The sequence below is a fragment of the Parasteatoda tepidariorum genome, chromosome 10, assembly GCF_982258835.1.
Source record: "Parasteatoda tepidariorum strain Cologne lab strain chromosome 10, Ptep-v5.0, whole genome shotgun sequence".
Lineage (NCBI taxonomy): Eukaryota > Metazoa > Arthropoda > Arachnida > Araneae > Theridiidae > Parasteatoda > Parasteatoda tepidariorum.
Genome location: NC_141764.1, coordinates 91,627,446 through 91,649,124, shown reverse-complemented (window position 1 = coordinate 91,649,124; position 21,679 = coordinate 91,627,446). Strand labels below are relative to the sequence as shown.

Below are 21,679 nucleotides of genomic sequence, written 5' to 3'. Positions count from 1 at the left end.
GCAATACTTTTATTTTGAATTTATACATGGCATTACATTTTAACTGCCGCAGATAGTTTTAGTCAAAAAAAAAAATTATTTCACATACTTGTGTGAGAAACTTTTTGCAATATTTCGTTATAAATTTATATTTTAAAAATAAGTAGCGAAATTTAATGAAAAATAACATAGCTTGAATTTATTTTATTACTATTATTATTTATTTTACGTTACAAACAAGAAAAAATAACTTATTTTACAAAGTTTCAGTGTAAGTAATATTTATAGAATTAGTATTTTAGTATCAATAAAGTCCTTGAAGACAAAATTATAGCATGAATAATTTTCAAGAGAAGAAAGTTTCTTTAATAGCTTTCTTTCAAAAAAATTTTCTTTTGCAAAATGTTTAAGTTAAAATAATTTCCATGAACACAAATTTATTGCATAAATAATTTCATGTGTAGTTTTAGTATAAGTAATTTCTATGAATTTCAAATTTTTAATACCAATAAATTTCTTGAAAATAAAATTTTAGAATGAATAATTTTCAAGAGACGGTATTGTTTTTTATAAAAATAATATAAACAAAGTTTATATCTGGAATATGAAAATAAATTAATAAAAGTAATTTTCATAAAAATGAAGTTCGAAACCAGTTTTAACTTCGAGAAACCGGAAACTACGAAAAAGACTATGGATTATTGAGCTGATATTTTTCCCTTTTAAATTAGCGTTTATCCCTAACTAATGAAAATTTACCAAAATTGACGTGACGACAAAAACGAAACCTTTCTAACTGAAATAGATTGACTGACTAATCAAGATTTGATTGGATTTCGTGTACGTAATGATCGAGATAGGGAAACAGAACTTGATTGAAACAATCTCGAATCCTCTGTTCATCCATTAGATTGGCTGTATTTCAACGCGTGAATGTAGACTTTAGAATTATTTCTTGGCAACGTTGTTGGCGCATTACGATAATAAATTGGCGAAATGAACTTCAACATCCCTATGGACAGCTTAGCTAGATTAGAGCCGGAGTAATAACAACTAGTCAGTCTGATTCACTAATTTAGCGTTAATTAATGAACGACTCCTCTTGTACTGGATGTCACTAAAATGTACAGTTTATAGAATTTAATATGAACTGGTTAATTACTAAGATTGTAATTGAAATTGTCCAACTTACAAAATATCTATTTCAAAGCGTAAATTGTCTTTACTCTAGTTAAAACTTTGTAGGCTTTATGTGAAATGTAATTATAAAACTGTAGAACTTTATATAATTGGACTTTAAATTGAAATTTTGATTAGCTTGGTCATATTATCTCTTTGAAACAGTTTTTTGTAAATTAAGTAATTTAATTCTGTTCCTTTGTTTCAAACGTTACTACATCTTAAAACTATAAAACAAATTGCTTGTGCAAAATATTCATTGGGATTATCATTTTTCAGATATTAATGAACCAATATAATATGCAAAAATATAAGTAGTGTATGCAGAAATACTGTCGTATATTTCGGTGACAACGTTAATTAAACAAAAGATTTAAAAAGCGAAAATTTGAATCTAACTCTTTTAACAGTTGCAGTATGTTATACCATCAACGGTTCAATAAATGAAGTTCAAAGATGAGGGCACGATGTTACCGTATAATTCAGTTTAAGCTGACCAGTTTAGCCTTAGCTATTATAGTTTTTAATGATAATTACAAAATTAAAATGTTTGTAATAATAATTAATTATTTGGGATTCAATAAAATAAAATAATAAATCAAATATTTGGGAATACAATAAATTAAATATTTGGGAATCAACTGACCAACGGAATTCTTAAAATCATTAAATTAAAGTCTATTAAATTTACAATAAATGTATAAAACATTTATTGCAACTTTTTTTAATTTTTTTTCCAAACTGTCGAACTCCTAAAAGATATAGTCATGAGTTTTCATATCCTCTTTTAGAAATTTTGATATACATATAATATATACACAACAGTTGGTGTAGATTACTATTTGAAGTTAATTTCAAAAACAGAAATAAAATCATAATAATTTTTCAAAATCGTAATAATTTTTAGTTTAAAATAAATTTCGATGCTCAGTTGTCTTGAATAATAAATAGTTCTACACTGAAATAAAAAGTTAACCGTTACAGTTATTGAGAAGAGAAATATATTTGTATTCCTTCTGCATGAAATTGAATTAAAATTAACTGATTTAAATTATTTAAAAAGGGATTAGGAATAATTAAAAATGATTAAATTCACAAATTAAAGGAAATTCAAGAGCTGGGAAATAGGCAATACCTATAATGGCGTCGACAAAAAAAAAAAAAAAAAAAAAACGATTACTCTGAACAACTTTTGATCTGATGATTGGATCTTCACGTTCTAGGACTCAATCTTAGTGGTTCGGTAGAGTACCTCAAATATTCTAATTAATTAGTGCAGACAATATTTTATGTTATGAAATCAGACAAAAAAAACGTACTTTCAATACCTTCACGGATACTTAGTAAACATACCTTTTTACCGACGGATTCGGATTTCTGACACCCAAAATATAGGGGTAGCAGCAATCTGGGAACTATGGCTCCTGTAGTTTGGTCTGGAAAGCAATCCAAAGTTCGGACCCTTTAATGTTGATTTTACTTTTTGTGTATTTTATCGTATTTCAGGAACTTTTTAGGAAAATTGAACAATTTTTGCACACAATTATAAAGAAAAATTCGCTTATTTCATCCATTGGCGGTTTATCAAATGGGCGAAACTGGGAGAATGTTTCTCCCCACTACACCACTTTTCTATCTAATAATATTAGAAAACCGGTTTTGCTGTGCTGAGAAGAGTGCAGGTAAAAATACGACTTTTTACGTGCAGAACCGTCAAGGGGTTAAAGATAATTCCAAGCAAAAAATAAAATTTAGTACATATTTATTATTTCTTGTTATTATATTTAATAATAGTCGAAAAAATTGAATTGTAAGGTATGTAAGTTTTTACTTAATTTTAAAGTATGTAATTGTATGTAGCAAAATAGATTATTTTTTGAGCGAAATCTGTTGAATATTTCCTGAGGAATCGAATTTTAAATATACGACTTCTTTACATTTCGATTATTATTTTCATTCGATTACTAATATCCGACAAACATACTATAAAATATTTAATTGATTTCATGTTTAACTTTTGAGGCACAAAAAGTTAGTTTCCTTTGAGTTTGGAACAGTATAACCACATTTGACTCGTATCCCAATTGGTTCAAAGTTGCATATGGCTTACAGTAATCCAATGTTTTAAGTTTGAATAGCAAAGGTTTTTCATTAAGAAGAAAGTTCAATTGGAGGTTAATATATTGATGTTTTGTTAAATTTCAGATGAAGATAACCAGCAAACATGTCCACCCAATCAACTGAAATGCGTCAACAGCAGATGTGTGTCAGAGTCTTATATATGTGATGGTGACAATGATTGTGGGGACTGGACAGATGAAAGCAAATGTCGTAAGTTTATTCATTTCATCCATTTATTGCATTAGCAGCAAACTAACTTTATTTTGAATGTAAGAATAATTGATTATTTCTCATATAAGTCCATAGGAAGTAGCCAATAGCTTAAAACTTTGCCAATGGGATAAATTACCTGATACTTGAAAAAGTTAGTCACAGTTCAAATTTTGTATCCTCTCTCTGTGCTATGACGTATTCTCTGGATTTTATTTAAATGTTTTTAGGTGTCAGAAAAATATTGCACTCCCTATTAAATCTATTACAGTTTAAGTTTAAATACTGTGAGTACACTGACACAGATCTCTGTTTTATAAACATGAGAAATATTAATAATGCACAAGGCGATATAAAAATAATAATTTTGTTATTTGGCATTTTGCTACTCATAACCCAGTAAGCTATCTATGTGTATATCATAGATAATGTAACATTATCTTCGATTTAAAGGAATTATTTTTTCAAAAGTATTTGCAAATAATACTTCTCTTCTCTCGATGTACAGTAAATCATTCATATTTATTTGTATGTGTTAAAATATTCTGTATATAAAAATGAAAGTAATAAATAAGTATAAAATACGTTATACTTTTATATTTTTTTCCAAAATTATGCTTATTTGTTTCTAAAATATATTTTAAATATTTACAATAAATATTTCTGGAATTTACTCCATACTATCTTTTACCTGGATTAGAAAACCATAGAGGACTTTTTAGAGAAATATATATTTTTTTAAATTTGAACTAATTTGACTACTTATAGATTTAAAATTTTTTTCTTTAGTGTAAAAGTCGAAAATTAAATAAATACGGAATGTACACGGCTCTACTGAAATAAATGCAAATATAAGTGTACCAATTGTTTAATAGTTTATTAATTAGTTTTTTAAGAAAATCTAGAGTCCTTTTTTAATTCGCTTGTTAGTAACTTTTTTAATTTTCACCCCATTTACTTAATTTAAAATCAAACGTTACTAGGGTGCGTTTTATTATATTCTCATATAATCTATTGGATTGTTTTAAAGACTAGATTTAACTAAATGACATAAACCCTGATATTGAATCGCTTTTAATGAAAACTATTTCATGAAAAGTGATACGTGATACCATTATGCATGCAGGGCCCACGCTAAGCATTCACCATCTAGCCAAATGCAATAAAATCATAAATTTAACGAATGAAATTGTGTTTCGTCGGAAGTATTGGCGGATGATTTTTCCACTGGAAAGAAAAATATATATTTAACTCAATCCTCAAAAGTGCGTCAAAATAAATTTTCTAAACAAATTAGTAATTTTCGGTAGATGCGCAGCATAACCAATTAGAATTGAGTCCAAATAATATCAGCCTGAAACAAACTACCGTAAAATATAGATAAAGCATCGTTGTATAATTCTATGGAGAAAAAATAATCATAAATTGTTAAGATTTGCATTTGGCGAGGAATTTTGAAAATTAGAGAATACTTTTGATATTTGGCTAATTTACTGGCTAATAATTTGAAATTCTTAGAGCTGACAATGTGATATATGATATTCCGTGATACACGATGCTTTTAAAAAAATTTATGTCATTATAATATGCATGATAGCTGTTGAAACTTGAAAAAAAATTTGAAATAGTTTCAAAACCACTTTTGAATTTTTATTTTAAATGCCAAAGATATACATATATATATTTTTATATAATTTGTCTCATTCACTATTTTAAATATACTTCAAATCAAATAAAATAATGTAAAATAACTAAATATATGTTTTTCTTTCGTGGTCTACAAATTTTCTTAGGGAAAATTTTGTCTTTTGAAAATTACTTTACGGCACTCTTTATTGATATATGTTTAATCTAATATTTATATTAATATTACTTAAATATGACGCTTTTAAAAGCTTATTAAAACGTTTAAATTATATCGGCAGAAATTTAATCGAGTTCGCAATATTTTTTTAACGTTCAAAACAACACATTTAATAATAAATGAGAGTTTCTATTTTAATCAGAATTTTTAATATGAAATAGTTTTTTCGCAAAATTATTTTAATTTTCAACTATAAATAGAAAAGAACTTTTATGCAGTTTATGAGTAATAAAAATATATTTTGAGACACAAAATTCTTAATATAAGATAATGTAAAATGAAATAATGTAAAATAATTAAATATGTTTTTCTTTTGTGGTCTATAAATTTTCTTATTGAAGCAATCATTTGTTGACAGTTACTGTACGACGTTCTTTATTAAGTTATTTTCAATCTAATATTAATATTAATATTATTTAAATATTATGCATTTCAAAACTTATTGAAAGGTTAAATTATATTTTAGGATATAAAATTCTTGAATAAATAACAGTAGCGAAGAAAAATAAATTAACAGTGCTGCAAAATATAAATAAATAAATAAAAATTTAAAAAAAAACATTAAAGCAGAAATTGAAAATAAATAGCAAAATGACATATCTAGAATATTCCTTTTGAATAAAGAAATAAAAGACAGTTCGTAAATGTCATAATTAAACAAAAAGAAAGTGTCTTGATGTCGAAATAATTCTCCCACCATAAATAGGATAAAAATTCCACACAACCGCGAGTTTCTTTTTTCTTTCTATTACGGCAATATTGGAGATTTTATTTTCTTTACGAACAAAAGACGTTAAATTTATTTTTCTGAGGCTTTTAATAGTTCTGCACGTTCAATTAATTTCAGCTTGAGTTTCCACTGGCGAAAAAAGAAATCAATGATTCACACATTCGTTTTTATTATTTCTTTCTTATCTCTCTTATCAAAAACAATTTAAATTTAATCTCTATGTTTTATTATGATACTTTGTAACACATTTTCTGTTTTGTCGATAAACATAAACGAAAAGTGGGAAAGCAAAAACGTGTTTATGTCACGGAGCTTAGCATGAAATATTGCAAAACGAAGACCATTAGCGCGAAAAAAGAATAAAACATCGACTCGGAATTCGAAATTTAAGTTTTTCGATCCGACCTTTTGCAATACTTTTTTGCTGAAGTTTAAAGTTTCGCAATTGGAAAAATAAAAGTACATCGAATCAATAAAATCCTACTTCGAACAAAAATTTTTGCGTTATTATTTTTGGAAATTGGGAGAAATAATAATATGACTGGCATGAAAAAAAAATGGCGCAAGAAAAAATTTCATTCGCTGAAGTTTATGGCAAAACATACTTCGCACGTCAATTTGAAGTTCATTTTACTAACATATTGCGTTTTATTTCTCTGGTTTTGTTTCGATTTTCTGGAAAACTACAACTTTATATGTTCGTAAAAATGCAAATTATTTCTTAAAAGAAAAAAAAAATGGCGAAAGATCAATTTTCATTTCTCTGCCTCTTAAATTCCTAAGCCAGTCGAAAAGAAGTTCAAATTAGTTACAGATTCAAAAAACATGTTTTTTTTAATGTCTTTTTTTAACGATTTTTTGAATATAGTGCGTATAAGTTTATGATGTCTGCATTTAAAGTAGAGAGAGGAATGGAGATTTGTTGCAACGTGTTGAAACGTGTTGGAAATTTAATAAAGTATTTTTTCTGTTTAGAGTTGTAGACAGTATTAGTAGTGATTTTTTTTAATCGATTATATTTTTATCGATTTTACATTCGATTAAGACTGTAAAATGTATTTACTTGAAGTGCAAATTGAAAGTATTTGCTGAAATTTGGATAAAACTGAAAATCATAAGAGGTTTTGTACAAATGTTATTTTGTATCTTAAGACAAAATTAAGTAACAAATGATAAAACCTCGCGATAAACGCTCATACATAGAAATATCACTGCATGAGAAAGAAGACATGCAAAAGAAAAGATACTTTTATGAAGAATGATTTCCAACAATACCGGTGTCGTTTTTGATAAATTTTGTTTAATAATATAGAATTAAATTGGTGGAAAACTCCTTACATTTTGAACTATCTTTTAAAAAGTAAGAAAACTACACAGAAAATTACTTGAAACTTTTAAAATTTTTAAGATATTCAAATCAGACTTTTTCTATTGGTTGCCAAACATGATTCACTACAAAATTAAGAAAAAAAGTTAAATTTTCCCCCCTGAATAAGCAGTATAGCAGAACTAATTTACTTACTCTTATTTTACTACGCAGTTTTAGTCAAATGTTTCTCAAATTTAAAAAAAATGTAGCTCATATTAAATTGCTCCAAATATTTTTTTAAAATTTGATTGAATATTTTTAAAGTTATTAAAAAAACCTAAGAAAAAAATTTTTTTTTATAAAAATGTCTAAATCTCCATAAACATTTAAGCTAGACATACGAAATGTTTGCACCTATTACAAATAATATTTAAAATTTTTGTTGCAAGTTACAATAATTTTGCTATATTGTTTGACATAGTGTGATCAAAAACACTATTTTCCGTTTGTAATTTATTGCTGGTCGCTCAAACTTCCTAAAGCTTTAAATTTTAATGATATATATGAGAAATTGCATAATCTAAACACTTCTGAAGTAATAAAAGATTCTTTAAGTATTTTTTGAAAAATATGAAAAATTGTGTGAGCTTAGAAGTCTTTCCATTATTTTGCCCACCCCCTGTAAATTTTAGTAGCTACTGAAGGACAAAAAGAAATCTGATTAGAGTCTTTTTTATCTTTTCTCTAATAAGTAGGGAAAAGAAGATTTTATTCGATATTGAATAAGTAACAAATTTAAAGTAACAGTGTTTGCGAACTTGTGAATAGATAGCGGTGCACTTTTTCGCTACCACCGATCGTGCCACCGAAAGTAGTGCTCTGTCTAATACCATATTTTATTGTTAATTTAACAAAATATTTATCAAAGCGCTTGGGTAAAAAATCTTTTTGGTGTTTCCATAGAGCCAGAAACAGGTAAATTTCATCATATTCTGGTAGTTTTGTCCGTATCTAGAGATACATATGTATTTTTAAATAAAGGAAGATTATTAAAAAGAACGTTAAATTTCATCAGGCAATCAAGCTGGCTTCGAAGTTTCTAATTTTTTCCCCCTTATCAGTAATTCGAAGGATTTCGATACCTTTTTCCCCCTCTTTTCCTTTACTTGTTGACTGGGTATGATGAAACATCTCGTCAGAAACAAACTATTACTACAATGGTTATTATGACATTTTTCGTCAAGGAAATTACTTTAAGTGTGATGTTATTACTCACATCTTTGAACAAAGAAATCCCTATTTTGAAGCGAAAATCCCCAATGTCTGTTTCTTGAACTAAGATTTTTCCCCGGTTAATAGGTTTAATATCAATTTACGATTTCTAACGTGCATGGAATTTTCATTTCATTGTCAGCAATAATTCTAAATATAACTATTAAGAGTTTAGATTACGTATCAATCACACCCAATTTGTAAAATTTATTACATGTATTCATATTGTTCATTAGTAAATTTTATTCTTCATGGGATTCTTAACAGAAATTCTTTACCATTTATTTTAAAAATTTCAAAGTCGGATATTTTCTAAATAGGTCCCCTAAATAAGAATTTTTTTATTGCTCAATTTATTACGAAAATATTTAAAATATTATGCATGTTACTTTCTTATTACCTTTTCATTGTTGTTTCCTTTTCTCATTTTCAATTCATTTTGTTAAGAAACACTATTTTAGCAACTAATATTTTCACTGTATTATTTAGTTTTTTTTAAAAGATCAAAAAGGTCACTATACACCTCAAAGCAATTCATCTTATTTTTTTTCTAAATCAATCAATAAAAAGTTATAAAATATTTTAAAAAGCTGCATGAAATATAAATAAAACGATTGTTTTCAATGATAGTTTCTGCAGTGCTCAAATCGAACAATCTGATTTCAAAATTCTTCTTTCTAGTCAAATAATGGTTTAGGGCCGCTCATTTAAAGTTAATTCGCTGAAGGCAAACTAGTAGAGAAATCAATATTCTTAGGATTACTATTAGTTTAGTGTAGTATTTGAAATCGGGAAGTAATCTTTTGTTTGAATGAAAGAAAGCAAATATTTTGACTATTGAATTTAATTTTACTTGAATTTAAAATGAATCGATAACAACTAGATTCATCAAAATATAGGAAATAATCAATGGAACTTTTGTCTGAAATATAGTCACTGAAATATACATATAGTTATTTAATATCTCAAGGCGGTTGAGATATATTATTTAAGCCTATATTATATTTATGTAAGCTTTTTCTGTTAAATTGTTATGAAACTAGTTTAAAAATAGTTTATGATGAAAAGGTTTTAGACTCACACGCAAGAAAAGTTGCTTTTCATTTTTATTTAATTTATTGCCGATTTAGAAATTGATAAAATAAAGGAAAATACATTTCCCCATTTATCTTATTTCTATTGGAAACTAGTTTCACATGTTGTAAACATATGACTACTTTTTCTACATGCAATAAACGCTGAATAAATACGAGAATGAAAAAACAAGATTACAAAAACGTTTGAAATATTTCGCTCCTTAACTTTTCAAAATACAGTTTGAAAAGTTTGAAAAGTTCTAAAAATAAAAGTTTTTAGTTAAAGTTATAAAAGTACTTAATCCATTTAATTAGTAAATTTCTAATTTACTAAAAAGCTCGAAAACCATTGATTCAAAAGAAACAAATTCGAGAAATTATACTAAAGTTCCTTTTATTAATTAAACAGTAATACATTATAATTTTATGGACTTATTTAAGTAAAATAATATACTTGATAGTAGAGAACAATAAACATAAATAAACATCACTGAAGCTAAAATATCTTATAAGGTTGAAGCAAGGGTAAGGGAGTTTTTTCTCATTTATATATTCTTATCGAAGGTTAATATAAATTTATAACTCCGCTGTTCGGAAAATTAATTTATTTTATTCATACATCAGAAAATTCATGAGTTTTTGTTAATCTTTATCTGAAAATTTTTACAAAATTTGTAATTAATAAAATTAGAGTCATAAACAAGTGAGAAAATCGAGTCGCTTTAAACAATAACCTTACAGATTTTTAGTTTTTCTAACTTATCTCAATTTTTGTACTGTTTAAATTAATTTTTCATTTTATCTTAAAATATTATTACTCTGTTTTGGTCTAAAAATTGAGCAGAAAGTTATTTGACACTAAGACATTTGTTACTAAGGCATTTGTTTTTGTAATTAACTGTATCATTTCCAAGAGTTGCTCATAATTGGAATAAGTAAACACATTATATGCTTTTAATTTAAATTTATCAGAATAAATTTATCAGAATAATAATAGATATAATAGAAATATACTTATTGCATATGTAACTTAACTGCGAAAATCATATGCAATGAAACATAATTTTCTTCTAATAGTTTAAATAAATACATTATGGAATTCTTAAAAAAAGTTTGTAAATATAAGATAAATAGGATTTTTTGTAAAAAAAAATCGGATTAAGCATAGTTCATGCGATTTATTAACTCACACTTCCAGAAATAATTTATCGATGAAATATAATTTTAAATAATCACTTGTTTATTTTTATTATATACAATGCTTAGATAAACACATTAAAAATATATGAATGAATAAAAACTTTTTTAAATGTTTGTTAATCTGAATTATATACCTATGGGAACTGCATTTCAATTCATGCATCTCTATTATTAATTGCCTTTTTTTCTGAACGTTCAGTTATTACTTTTTATTCAGTTGTTTCGTTAGAGACTCCGCCTATTTCCAGTTGTTTCTTTTGCTTTTGTTTTCAATACGGCTCGATGAAGAACTTATTTAATGAACTACATAAAACACAATTTGCAAAGAACAAAATTTATACATGCGGGTAATCATTTCAAAATGGATACAAATATAAATAAAAACGTTAAATTTCAAAGCATTCCTATTCGAAATATGCATTAAAGACAAGTAGTTGCGCTTTCACCATTCATCATGGTAAATTAAACACTCATTCTTCGAAAACGAACTCGAACATTCGAACAGGAATCGCTGACGAGAATTGTGTTTCCATTTTAAGATACCCTGACATACTCTCTTCGACCCATGTATGTAAAGCTCGCGTTTTTACGACCCACCGGGCATTTACCTTGGCCGTAAAATCCGACCATAAAGAAAACGAAAGCGTAGAGGGAAAGAGTGTTCGAACTTTCCGAATGTTTCCGGCGTGATTGCTTTTCGAGTCGTGTTGAATTGTAGCCTTGCTGCTGCTGGAGGCAGGAAAAATATATGGTAAGTTGGCATAGCGTAGGCCGTGAAAGAGCATAAGTAAGGGTTATAGGAGGGCAGGGGAAGAGATGGCCTTATTCTTGCATTGTAAAAAAGAATGTAAGCGTTTTTCAATGGCTGTAGTGGGTAGAAAATATTTTGCTGAATTTGGAAGAATTACTTCATAGGTCAAGGTCTGAAATAAGACTTCAAATGGAAGAGATTTACCCCATAGATGTCTTTTTTTACAACTATATTTACTCCTTCTTCTCAGTAGGGGTTGTTTTATATAGTATATGATAAATGTGATAATGCATAGCAACATTTTTCACCTCTTTTAAAATCATGGTACAGCTAAACAAAAATGTTTTGAGCATTGAAATAGTGACGTCAAAAAACAATGAAGAGCAAATGAAACCAATTGTAAATTATATGCTTATGATATTGATTGGTGGGGCATTTTCAGAGAGATAATGAAATATGATGTACATGATGTTTCCTGCATTTCAATACTATGAGCATTATATTTAAAAAATTATTTCGTACAAAAATACAAGCATGAAATCGGGGATATGACCAGCAACTTGTTGAATTTATTAATCAATGTTGAATCTTAAACGCTTAAAGAACTTTCGATCGTTCTCTGCAACTGAAACCTTTTCTAGCCGTACTACAAGCAAAGTTCAAGAATCAAAGATAGTTAGAATAAATACCCGAAATTTGTCGTCTGATTCATCGTGTTACATTATTTGAAACTTCGCGAGATTTAATTTCGAATATTCGAGTTTAAAAAGTAACATATTTTAAACTTCTAGTGATGCAGTCAGTTACAGTAAATATACTTGAACTACCAGCAAATCTTCAGAACACCACTGGTTCACATAACAGTAATTAAAGACCACTAATATATAGTGACACCGTTGTGTCTAAGTAAATTTTCTTCTTTTTATTTCCTATTATCAACTATTATTAAATTTCTTATCATTAATTATATTTATACTTTGTCAATTAAACAATTAATATCAATTATTATTCGTTTTCCTTATTTTAATCTTAATTTTTTCTTTAAAAAAACTAACATAGCAAGAAAGTTAAAATTATTGCATTATGTATTGGAGGTTAATAAGCTGACAGTTTAAAATACTCTATCTGATACTCTCTTATTTTGTTTTTAATAAGGCAATTTCAATCTAAACGTAGAGAATAAATGCAATGCTGCTGCCTATTGAGCAAGGTAAAATGCATTAGCTTTTATTACTTATTGGCGCAATCAAAGAGAATTTTGGACGTGATGCTGATATTTACAGTAGAGAGTGTCAAATTTGGTTCTCTATGAGGTAAATATGCAAGGAAGTTAAAGATGGAATCCTGACAATCCTTAGACCAATTTGCTATGCTTTCTAGCTAACGTGATTGATAAATCTTAAATACTAAGTTGCTTTAGGAAGCGTTCCCCCACCCCAAAGCTAATTAGAACAATACCTTTTAGCAAAGTAAAAATTTCGATAACAATAATTAGAAGATTTTCATTTTAGTGTGCTTAGCTTAGGAAAATATTGTCGTGTTTGATAGTTCTGCTTGCATTTTTATATGCACATGCATAATTTTGTTGAAGAACGTGAAACTTCATTTAAATTACTAAGTTTTTTTAATGCTTTTTTGAAGAATCAGTGAATCTAGCAGTTTAGATCGATTTATCAAAATTATAGCCAAGGAATTCATCCTTGCCCAAAATTTATAGTTTTGTGTGGCAGCTGTCTTTTAACTTAATTATGAACTAAATATAATAAGTAATTATGAAATATAGTAAGCGAATTATGAACTAAATATATTAGTAAACTATATACGTCATTGATGTAACCTAGCGTTTATGTGCCATAATTGCTTTCAAAACCATTATTGAGTTGAAGAAAAAAATTGCAAGGGAATGATTTTAGGTACATGTTTTTTTTTTTAAAAATAGTTAAAGTTTTTTTGAAATAGGCTAGATCAGTGTTTCCCAACGTGGGGCCAACGTCCCACCGGGGGGCAATTTGAAAATGGACTCTGCATGAGTTTAAACCTTTTGCTCCGGGTGATTTAAATGCAATTTTAGATTTCGGTGCCGAAATTGAAAGGAAAAAGCAAATTCTTAAATAATTGCGGCCAATAAATATTATAAATTCGTTTGACGAGAACAAAATTATGGAGATAGGATTCAGGGTGCTATTCATTTTGAGATGGTGAAATATTAAGGTGTGGATGGAGTTTGCATTGCTATAGTGGGCTAGTTGAAGAATACTGACAAATTGAAGATTGTGATGATAAACAGCAGATGATGAAAAGAATACTTGAGCCGGATTAGAATTAATAAAAAGCTTTTATTTTATTTATTTGCAGAGCTCGAGGTACCAAATATAAATATAATCCATAAGAATTTCAGTTGAATCAATTTTGCATAATATTATTAATAAGGACAGGCCATGGGAGATAAATCCCCCACAACCTGCCTAATCAAAAGCCAAATTAAAAAGTACGTGTAATTTGTTCCCAACGGACACAGAAGCATGGATAGGAGATCCAAAATTGGCGATTTAATAAATTATAACATAGCCAAAACAAAGCCAACCAGCATATCAATATTGGGTTTAAAAGGATACCTTGGCGATTACGAATCGCCAACAAATTTATGAGAATTATTACAACCATGCAACCGAAACATTTAGCCGTTGGAAATTTAGAATAAAAAGTTATAAATAGATTTTTGTTTTCGATTAGAGGCGACAGTGAATTAATAGGTCTGCATAATAATGAAATAAAAAGTATCCGTTACATTGATTTAGAAGAGAAGAAATAAATATTTTATGTTCGTTTAAAAAGATTAAGTTTTTGATTTATTTTAAATATAATTCTTCTATTAATAAAAATAAGCTTAAGTAATGAAAGATATTTTTAAAAGGATAGAAAATAAATATGTAATGCCAATTGTGGCACCACAAAAATATCAACAGGGTTTTTTGCGTCATCAAGTTAACCTCTCTGCAGCAGACGTCTGGCTCCGCGTGGTTCCCCGGAAAAAATCATACTATAGGAGAGAATTTAATAAAACCGTCAATATCAGCATTTCTTAAAATGGTTCTTGACAAAAATGTAAAAGCTATGCCACTCAGTAACAACACTGCTAGCAGAAGAATAGACGAAATGAGTGAAGATATTGAAAAACAACTTTTTGAAAAGCTGAAAACTAGAAAATTCTCAGTGCAAACGGATGAATCAACTTTGATAGACAGTGTGGCAGTATTGATAACTAATGTAAGATATATTGATAAAGGGCATTTTGCTGACGAAATGTTGTTCCGTAAAAGATTAGAAAGCACCACTACCTCCAAAGATGTATATAATAAGCTAAAAAACTACTTAGATGTCAATAATATACCAATGAAAAATATAAAATCTTGTGCTGCAGATGGTGTTGCTAATATGATGGGCAAGAAAAATGACTGCTTAAAATTGATGAAAGATGAGAGTCTAGGAATGATTTTTGTGCATAGGGAAAACTTGGTAGGTAAAAACATCTCGCCTGTTCTAAATGAAGTACTACATTCAGTAATAAAGTGTATCAATGCTATTAAAACTAATGAGAGCGTCTCTTCAAGCTATTTTGTGAAGAATAAAAACAGACCATATGAGACTTTTACTTCACACTGAAGTAAGATGGCTCTCTAAAGGGAACTTCTTGAAAAGATTTATGAAACTGTTTGATACTCTTTGTGATTTTTTTTAGTGACAAACCTGAAATGAAGTATCTGTCAACAGTCGATTGTAAAGCATTTGTGAGTTATTTAGCCGATATCTTTGAAAACTAAATAGATTAAATAAGCAACTTCATGGAACAAATAAAACTCTTGTTAATGCAAAAGCGAGGATATTGGGTTTTATTACCCTTATTGAGTTATGTCAGAAATATATTAACAACAAAAACATTGAACAGTTTCATTGGCTCCAAAAATGTGAAGTAAATGATACCGCTTTACTTGCTATTGTCGATCATCTGAAAATTGTATCAGCCGATTTAAAAGAAAGATTTTCTGACTGAAAACAAATTGATTTTCTTACATGAATGATGCAGTCAATGTTAGTGGATTTGTCTGATATATCAAATGTGCAGTATCAAGAAGAACTCGCAGAAATACAAAATGATGAGTCAGTTAAAACTTTTTTTTAATATAAAATGAGTGATGGCATGGGTTTGTGAGGAAACAGAAATCAAATAACCAAATTCAACCAACTGTGTAGGAAAACTATTGTTACCGTTTCCATCTTCTTATTTGGCTGAATGTGGATTTAGGGCTGTAAATGATTTACTGGTAAACAAAAATCGTCTGGATATAAAAAAACGGGGTGACTTGAAACTGAAGCTAACCAAATCAGAATCTAACATAAAATCTCTGTGCAACAAGCATCAAGCGCAAGGATCTCAATAAATCAAAATATTTAATTATTGTAGGAAAATCTTTATTAAAATTATTTAGAATTTGAATTTTAGTCTTTCATTATATGTTTTGAAAATTTACTTATTGTGTTTCGTAAACTATTTCCTAGTGATTTCTTCCTAAAACCCATCATTTAAGTTTCTTAAAGGCTTTAGGTGGGGCATGGTACAAAAAAGGTTGGGAAACACTGGGCTAGATGAATAATTTTGTATGGTTCTGAAATTACAAAAAATAGAAACTTTAGTTAAGGGATAAGCTGGATAAATTCTTTTTTATAACTCAAAAACACGTGTCCTGATTTTCTTAAACTAAAAATGCATAACCGAAATATTCTATGCTTACAAAAAATCTTTCTAAGCTACCAAAAAAACTTAAATATCAATCACATTATACGCTAAAATAAAAGAGCATAAACACTCTAATAATTTTTAAAAAAAATATAAATCGTCTGAGCATGAATCAATTATTTTAGCACGCTTCTTTTTATCAGTGCTAAGAGGATATCTTCTATAAAACACGTTATCTTTGTTGAAATACTTGTTAGAAAAGAGCAAACAAATACAGTAAGAACGAACGAAAGTAATTTTGTAAAAAGAAGAATTCCCAAGCGAGACTGGAGCTAAGTGCTAGTCAATAAGCCATTTTCCATCGTTACAGTTAAAACCCCCGTAATAAGGCAATGCGCTGTTTAATAAAAACCTAATGGCTTCGCCTTTTTATCATCATTCAGCGACATTTCTCCCTTAAATTAGATAATGCAATAAAAGACAAGCCATGTTTATAATATTCCATCTTTACCAAACGGAATGAGCAAATTGTTGCATCATCAAAATCAGCAATAAAGCTTGAGACAAAGCCGTAGAAGGTGGGACGTTGGCAATTGCAGCAATTGTTGCATCCCTATTATTACGTTTTCCCAGAACTGGTAATCAAACTTTCACCCTCCCAAGTTGATGATGATGGGTTTGTGTCTGGAGCTGGCACCATGCCAGATCTTGGTCCACCCATGTCGCAGTCAAGCAATCACTTTCTTCCGATAGAAGTTGTTGGAAGCCACAATTGTGACATCATTTCGTCATTGATTTCTTCCTTTTCTTTTGTTCTCCGTTTCTATCCTTATTTTATTATTTTACTTTATATTCTCTTCTTTTTCTTAAGTTTTTATCAGTGACTATTGTTTTCGATTTTCGGCCAACCTCCTTTTCACCCTTTTCAATAAAGAATGTGGAAAACTGGCAGATGTTAGGAAATAGGTGTGGGGAAAAAAATAGGGAGTTTGTTTTTCGATTTAGGAGGTGGTATAGGGCGGAACCCTAATAAAAAGTGCAACTGACTCTGAAACAAAAGTAGGAAAGGGATTAGTTTTTATTAATGGTCAAGGATTACTTACCTTCAATCTTGGTACGTATAAACTTATGGGAGTTCTTTGCATTCTAGTAAAGTTCACACTTTTGCTATATTCAAAATAAGTATAAAAAAAAAAGAAAGAAAGAAAAGAAAATAACAATTAAGACATTTGTTTTGAATTATTGAAAAGCCTCATGGATTGGAGTTTTTAGTTCGAAATTTCATTTTTTGACATTTATTTGTAATTTTAAGCTAATATACTTTTCTCTACCATGTTAACAATAATATTCCGTTGAATCTTGTACCCGAGGAAATGGAGATTAGTAAAAAGTTCTTGAAGATTATAAGAATGCTTGCTTATGCGTCACTACTTATTTGACCAAAAATTTAAATGAATATGTTTTTCAACTTTTTAATTTTTGATAGATGTAGATTGAGCCATTTAAAGTTCGTAACATTTCGAACGTTATTAAATAGAAATAAAATTTCTTTAATAAGAAATATAAAAACATTTCACCATGCTAATTATAGCTAAATGAATGAGTCAACTAGATACTAGCAAGTCACGTCATTGTGGCAAGTCAAGCCACGTCATCGATTTAGAAGCCAATCAGGTTTGACATATAAGGGTTATAATACCATTATATATTATAAGGGTCATATAAGGGGTATAATACCATTTTTAATGTGATAACCGTAGTGATGAGCCATTTGATGTGATCAGAGCCTGCTTTATTATGAGAGGCCCATGCCTTGTGGTTCCTAAATGTTTCATATAATTACTTTTTGTGTTTTTCCATAAGAATTGTGAAATCAAATTATAAGTTAAAACTTTAAGTAATTTTATTTAACAGATACTAGTAGTTCCAATTTTCAACTTGTTACCAGGTGAGTTCTCGGAAAGAAAAATTTAACCTTGTATCCATTTTTTGTGCCATAAGTTCAGATTTTAACTTAACATTTTCGTGCTTGAATTCTAAAATTTGTACTATATCTATGCTTTACAAAATAAAATTTATGTTTTTTGATTCTCCTCAAAAAAAAAGAAACTTAAGATCCATTTCGGGAAACCTATATATTTTTAAATTTGTTAAAATATATTTTTATAAAGTGTAATCATTGACAATTTATGATCAAATTTTAATTTTAAATATCGAAAATAAATTTTTCCAGACACACTCTGCTGTACAGTTTTACCCCAATGAATATATCTTTTACTTTTACAAAGAGTTGTAGCAGCTAGACATATTTCAAATGTATTTCGCGTGATTTTTGTTTTAGCAAAATATGAAGTCATTTCTTATTGAGTTTTAAAAAAGGCAACACTAATTACTCTTGAGAATAAGAAATAAACGCTAAAAATACAAAATAATCATAAGATTTTACTGAGAATTTTTTATGCGTGTACGTATTCAAATGCTTCTCTTAAAGATTACATTAAACAGAAGAAAAACATAATTAATAATTCTGCTTTTAAATTTACGTTTTGCATATTATATTTCTGTAAAATGTTTGTAATAATTGAAAAAAAAAAGTTTTTTCTCTGTAGTATTTTTAAAAATTCTATGCAATGTTAAGAACATAGCATTTCAAAGAGAAAGTAAAAATGTTTTAATTTAAATAGCGAATATTTCTTTTACATAGTTTTCATAATCCTTTTCAATAATAAAAATACAAAAAACGTGACATTATAATTAAAATTTCAGGTTCATTTTTACACAAAGATTAATGCAAAATACGAAAATGGAATTTAAAAAAAAGGGAAATAAAATCCTTTAATTAGACAATTTAGAGATCCACTTTCACACAATTTTGATCGTCTTGGAAGATTAATAAGAGTTTTTGATGGTCGTTAATAATTTATTTTGCCTCGCGTGATGTTGAAAAAACGGGAACCTTTAAAAGAAAAAGAACGTTTTACCGTTTTTTACCTGACAATGTAGTTTTTTCAACTATTTTAAATTCTAAGAGTTTTTTTTAATACTTTAATAGATTGTCACCCTAAACCATGAATCAAATTTTCTATTTTCGCGTTAAACTTTTCAGCACCGATGATTTATCACCCAAAGTTGTTTGTAAATCAGTTCGACTCGCATGCCTCGTATTTTAGGCGTAGAATATAAGAATAGAAATTTCATTAAAAAAGCGATTAGTTATAGTCATGTTTCAAAGTATTTTCTTTCATCTGACGTAAAGAACGATGCATTGCATGATATGTAAATATAAAAATTATGAAAAAGTTTTTTTTATTTAGAGAAAAGGCCTGTTTAGTTAACTTTAAAGTTAGCAAAATATCATATTTAAAAATTTATATATTATACTTATTATCAAAGGGTATCAAGATTTTAAATAAATATCATCTTAAAAAAATAAGAAAAATGACATTCTAATCGGTCAAGCGAAATAGTTACGCATTTTGAGCGAATAAAAAATGTCTACAATTTTAAAAAAATGCTTTCGAAAACTAATTATTGTATGCACAATGCACAACATCAAGTAAATGCATGTAAATAATATGTAAATGAAATTAATTATGCTATTTCGTTTTGTGTAATAGGTAGCAGTAAAAATTACAGTATGTCGCATTGCTCATGAATATATTTATAATTATCACTTCCGTATTTTGGTAGAGCCCTTGCTTCTTCTAGTTAGAAAAATTACGACGGGCAACTCTAGTTTTGTTCTAGTAGGAGTTGCGAAAAGAAAAGATACTTAATTGGTTATCACACTTGGCAAGTATCTCTCTATTTCCTCTTTTTAAATCTGCACCACACTTATAGTAACTGTATATTATGTTTTATAATGTAATAAATAACTATATTTCGTTATTATTATTAGCGACAGGATACTGCAACTACAACGTAAGTTATTGATGAACTGATCAGCTCTCTATATACAACTTAATACTCAGTTTGTTTACAAAATCTTTTTTTTAGAAATAATACCTTAGAAAGAAAAAAAAACAATTTTTTATCAAAATATCCTCTTTTTATGTGGCATAATTAACTTCATAAAAGTGGCAAATGTAGATCTCATTTCTTTAGTAAAATTATTTTACTGAACTTACTGTTATGAAACATTTTTTGGTTGCGTATGATAAACACATTTTTATTTTATTTTTATTACTGTCGTCCAACAACTTCAAGATTACGACTACTAATGTTCAACTACGTAGACTTGTAATTTTGAACCCAGTCCAGAAGACGAGGGAACTCAGGGATCGAGTAATAATAAACACATTGAATAGTTATATTTAAAGGAATGGGAAAATATATAATTTTGAGATTTAGCCGGGTAATGTTCGATCACTACATGTCTAAGCAGTTCGAGTCTAAGCAAAATTTTCAATAAGTTTTTTTTCCCCGAACATTTAGTTCAATAAATTACAGCTCTTGTCTAATCATAGATTGTGATTCAGTTATTTATTTTGCCCTATAATCACTTTTAAAACTATTTTTTTTAAAAAATTACTAATAATTAAATCCTGAAGTCGTATTTTTACTTTGTCTTTTGGATTCTACAAGTAGTTACAATTTGGTTAAAAAAAAAAAAAAAAGATGGTGTTTTAATATCATTATTTTTTTGCGATTTCGAACAAAATAATTCATCAACTTGAAATAATATTTGATTTTATATTTCCTTATCTATTAACAATTTTTTTTCTAATTTGAAATTTACTTTTCATATCTAATCTTGCTAAACGCAAGATTTGTGTCACATTGTCATCGACTTCCTTCAATTTAGAACTAAATAATACTTCAGCACGTATTAAGGCTGAATCTTATATTTTCTTATCTATTGATATTTCTTCGTATTTTCAAATGCATAGAATAAATCAACAGCGGATAGGGAAAAATCAGATCAATAGTGCCCAGATATTCAATGATGTCTTGAGATTTGCAGAATTTTTTTTTTATATCCTACTAGTCTAAGAACATCTCAGACAGCTTTAAAACTGAAAAAAGGATTTCGATGTTTTTTATGTTTAACTAAAAGCTTACGTGTTTTAACATTTCTTATTCCTTTGAGTTTAAAGAGTCGAAGTACAAAATTTTACGCACTGGGTATTTCGATATATCTTACTTCTCACGAAGAATTGTTATATTTGTTATTGCATGGAATAATCAATTATGTTATGCCATAAGTATAAATAAAAATTCAATAAATAAGAAATATAACAATTCTTAGGTTGG

General features: G+C 27.9%; 1 protein-coding gene across 1 annotated transcript in view; it reads left to right on the top strand.

Annotated features, from left to right (window-relative positions):
* Nucleotides 1–21,679, top strand: part of LOC122271649 (low-density lipoprotein receptor-related protein 4) — a 463,426-nt gene that overhangs the window by 245,912 nt on the left and 195,835 nt on the right. The window contains exon 6 of the mRNA XM_043053650.3: nucleotides 3,364–3,489. Coding sequence (XP_042909584.2) covers nucleotides 3,364–3,489 — 126 coding nt within the window. The remainder of the gene's footprint in view (nucleotides 1–3,363; nucleotides 3,490–21,679) is intronic.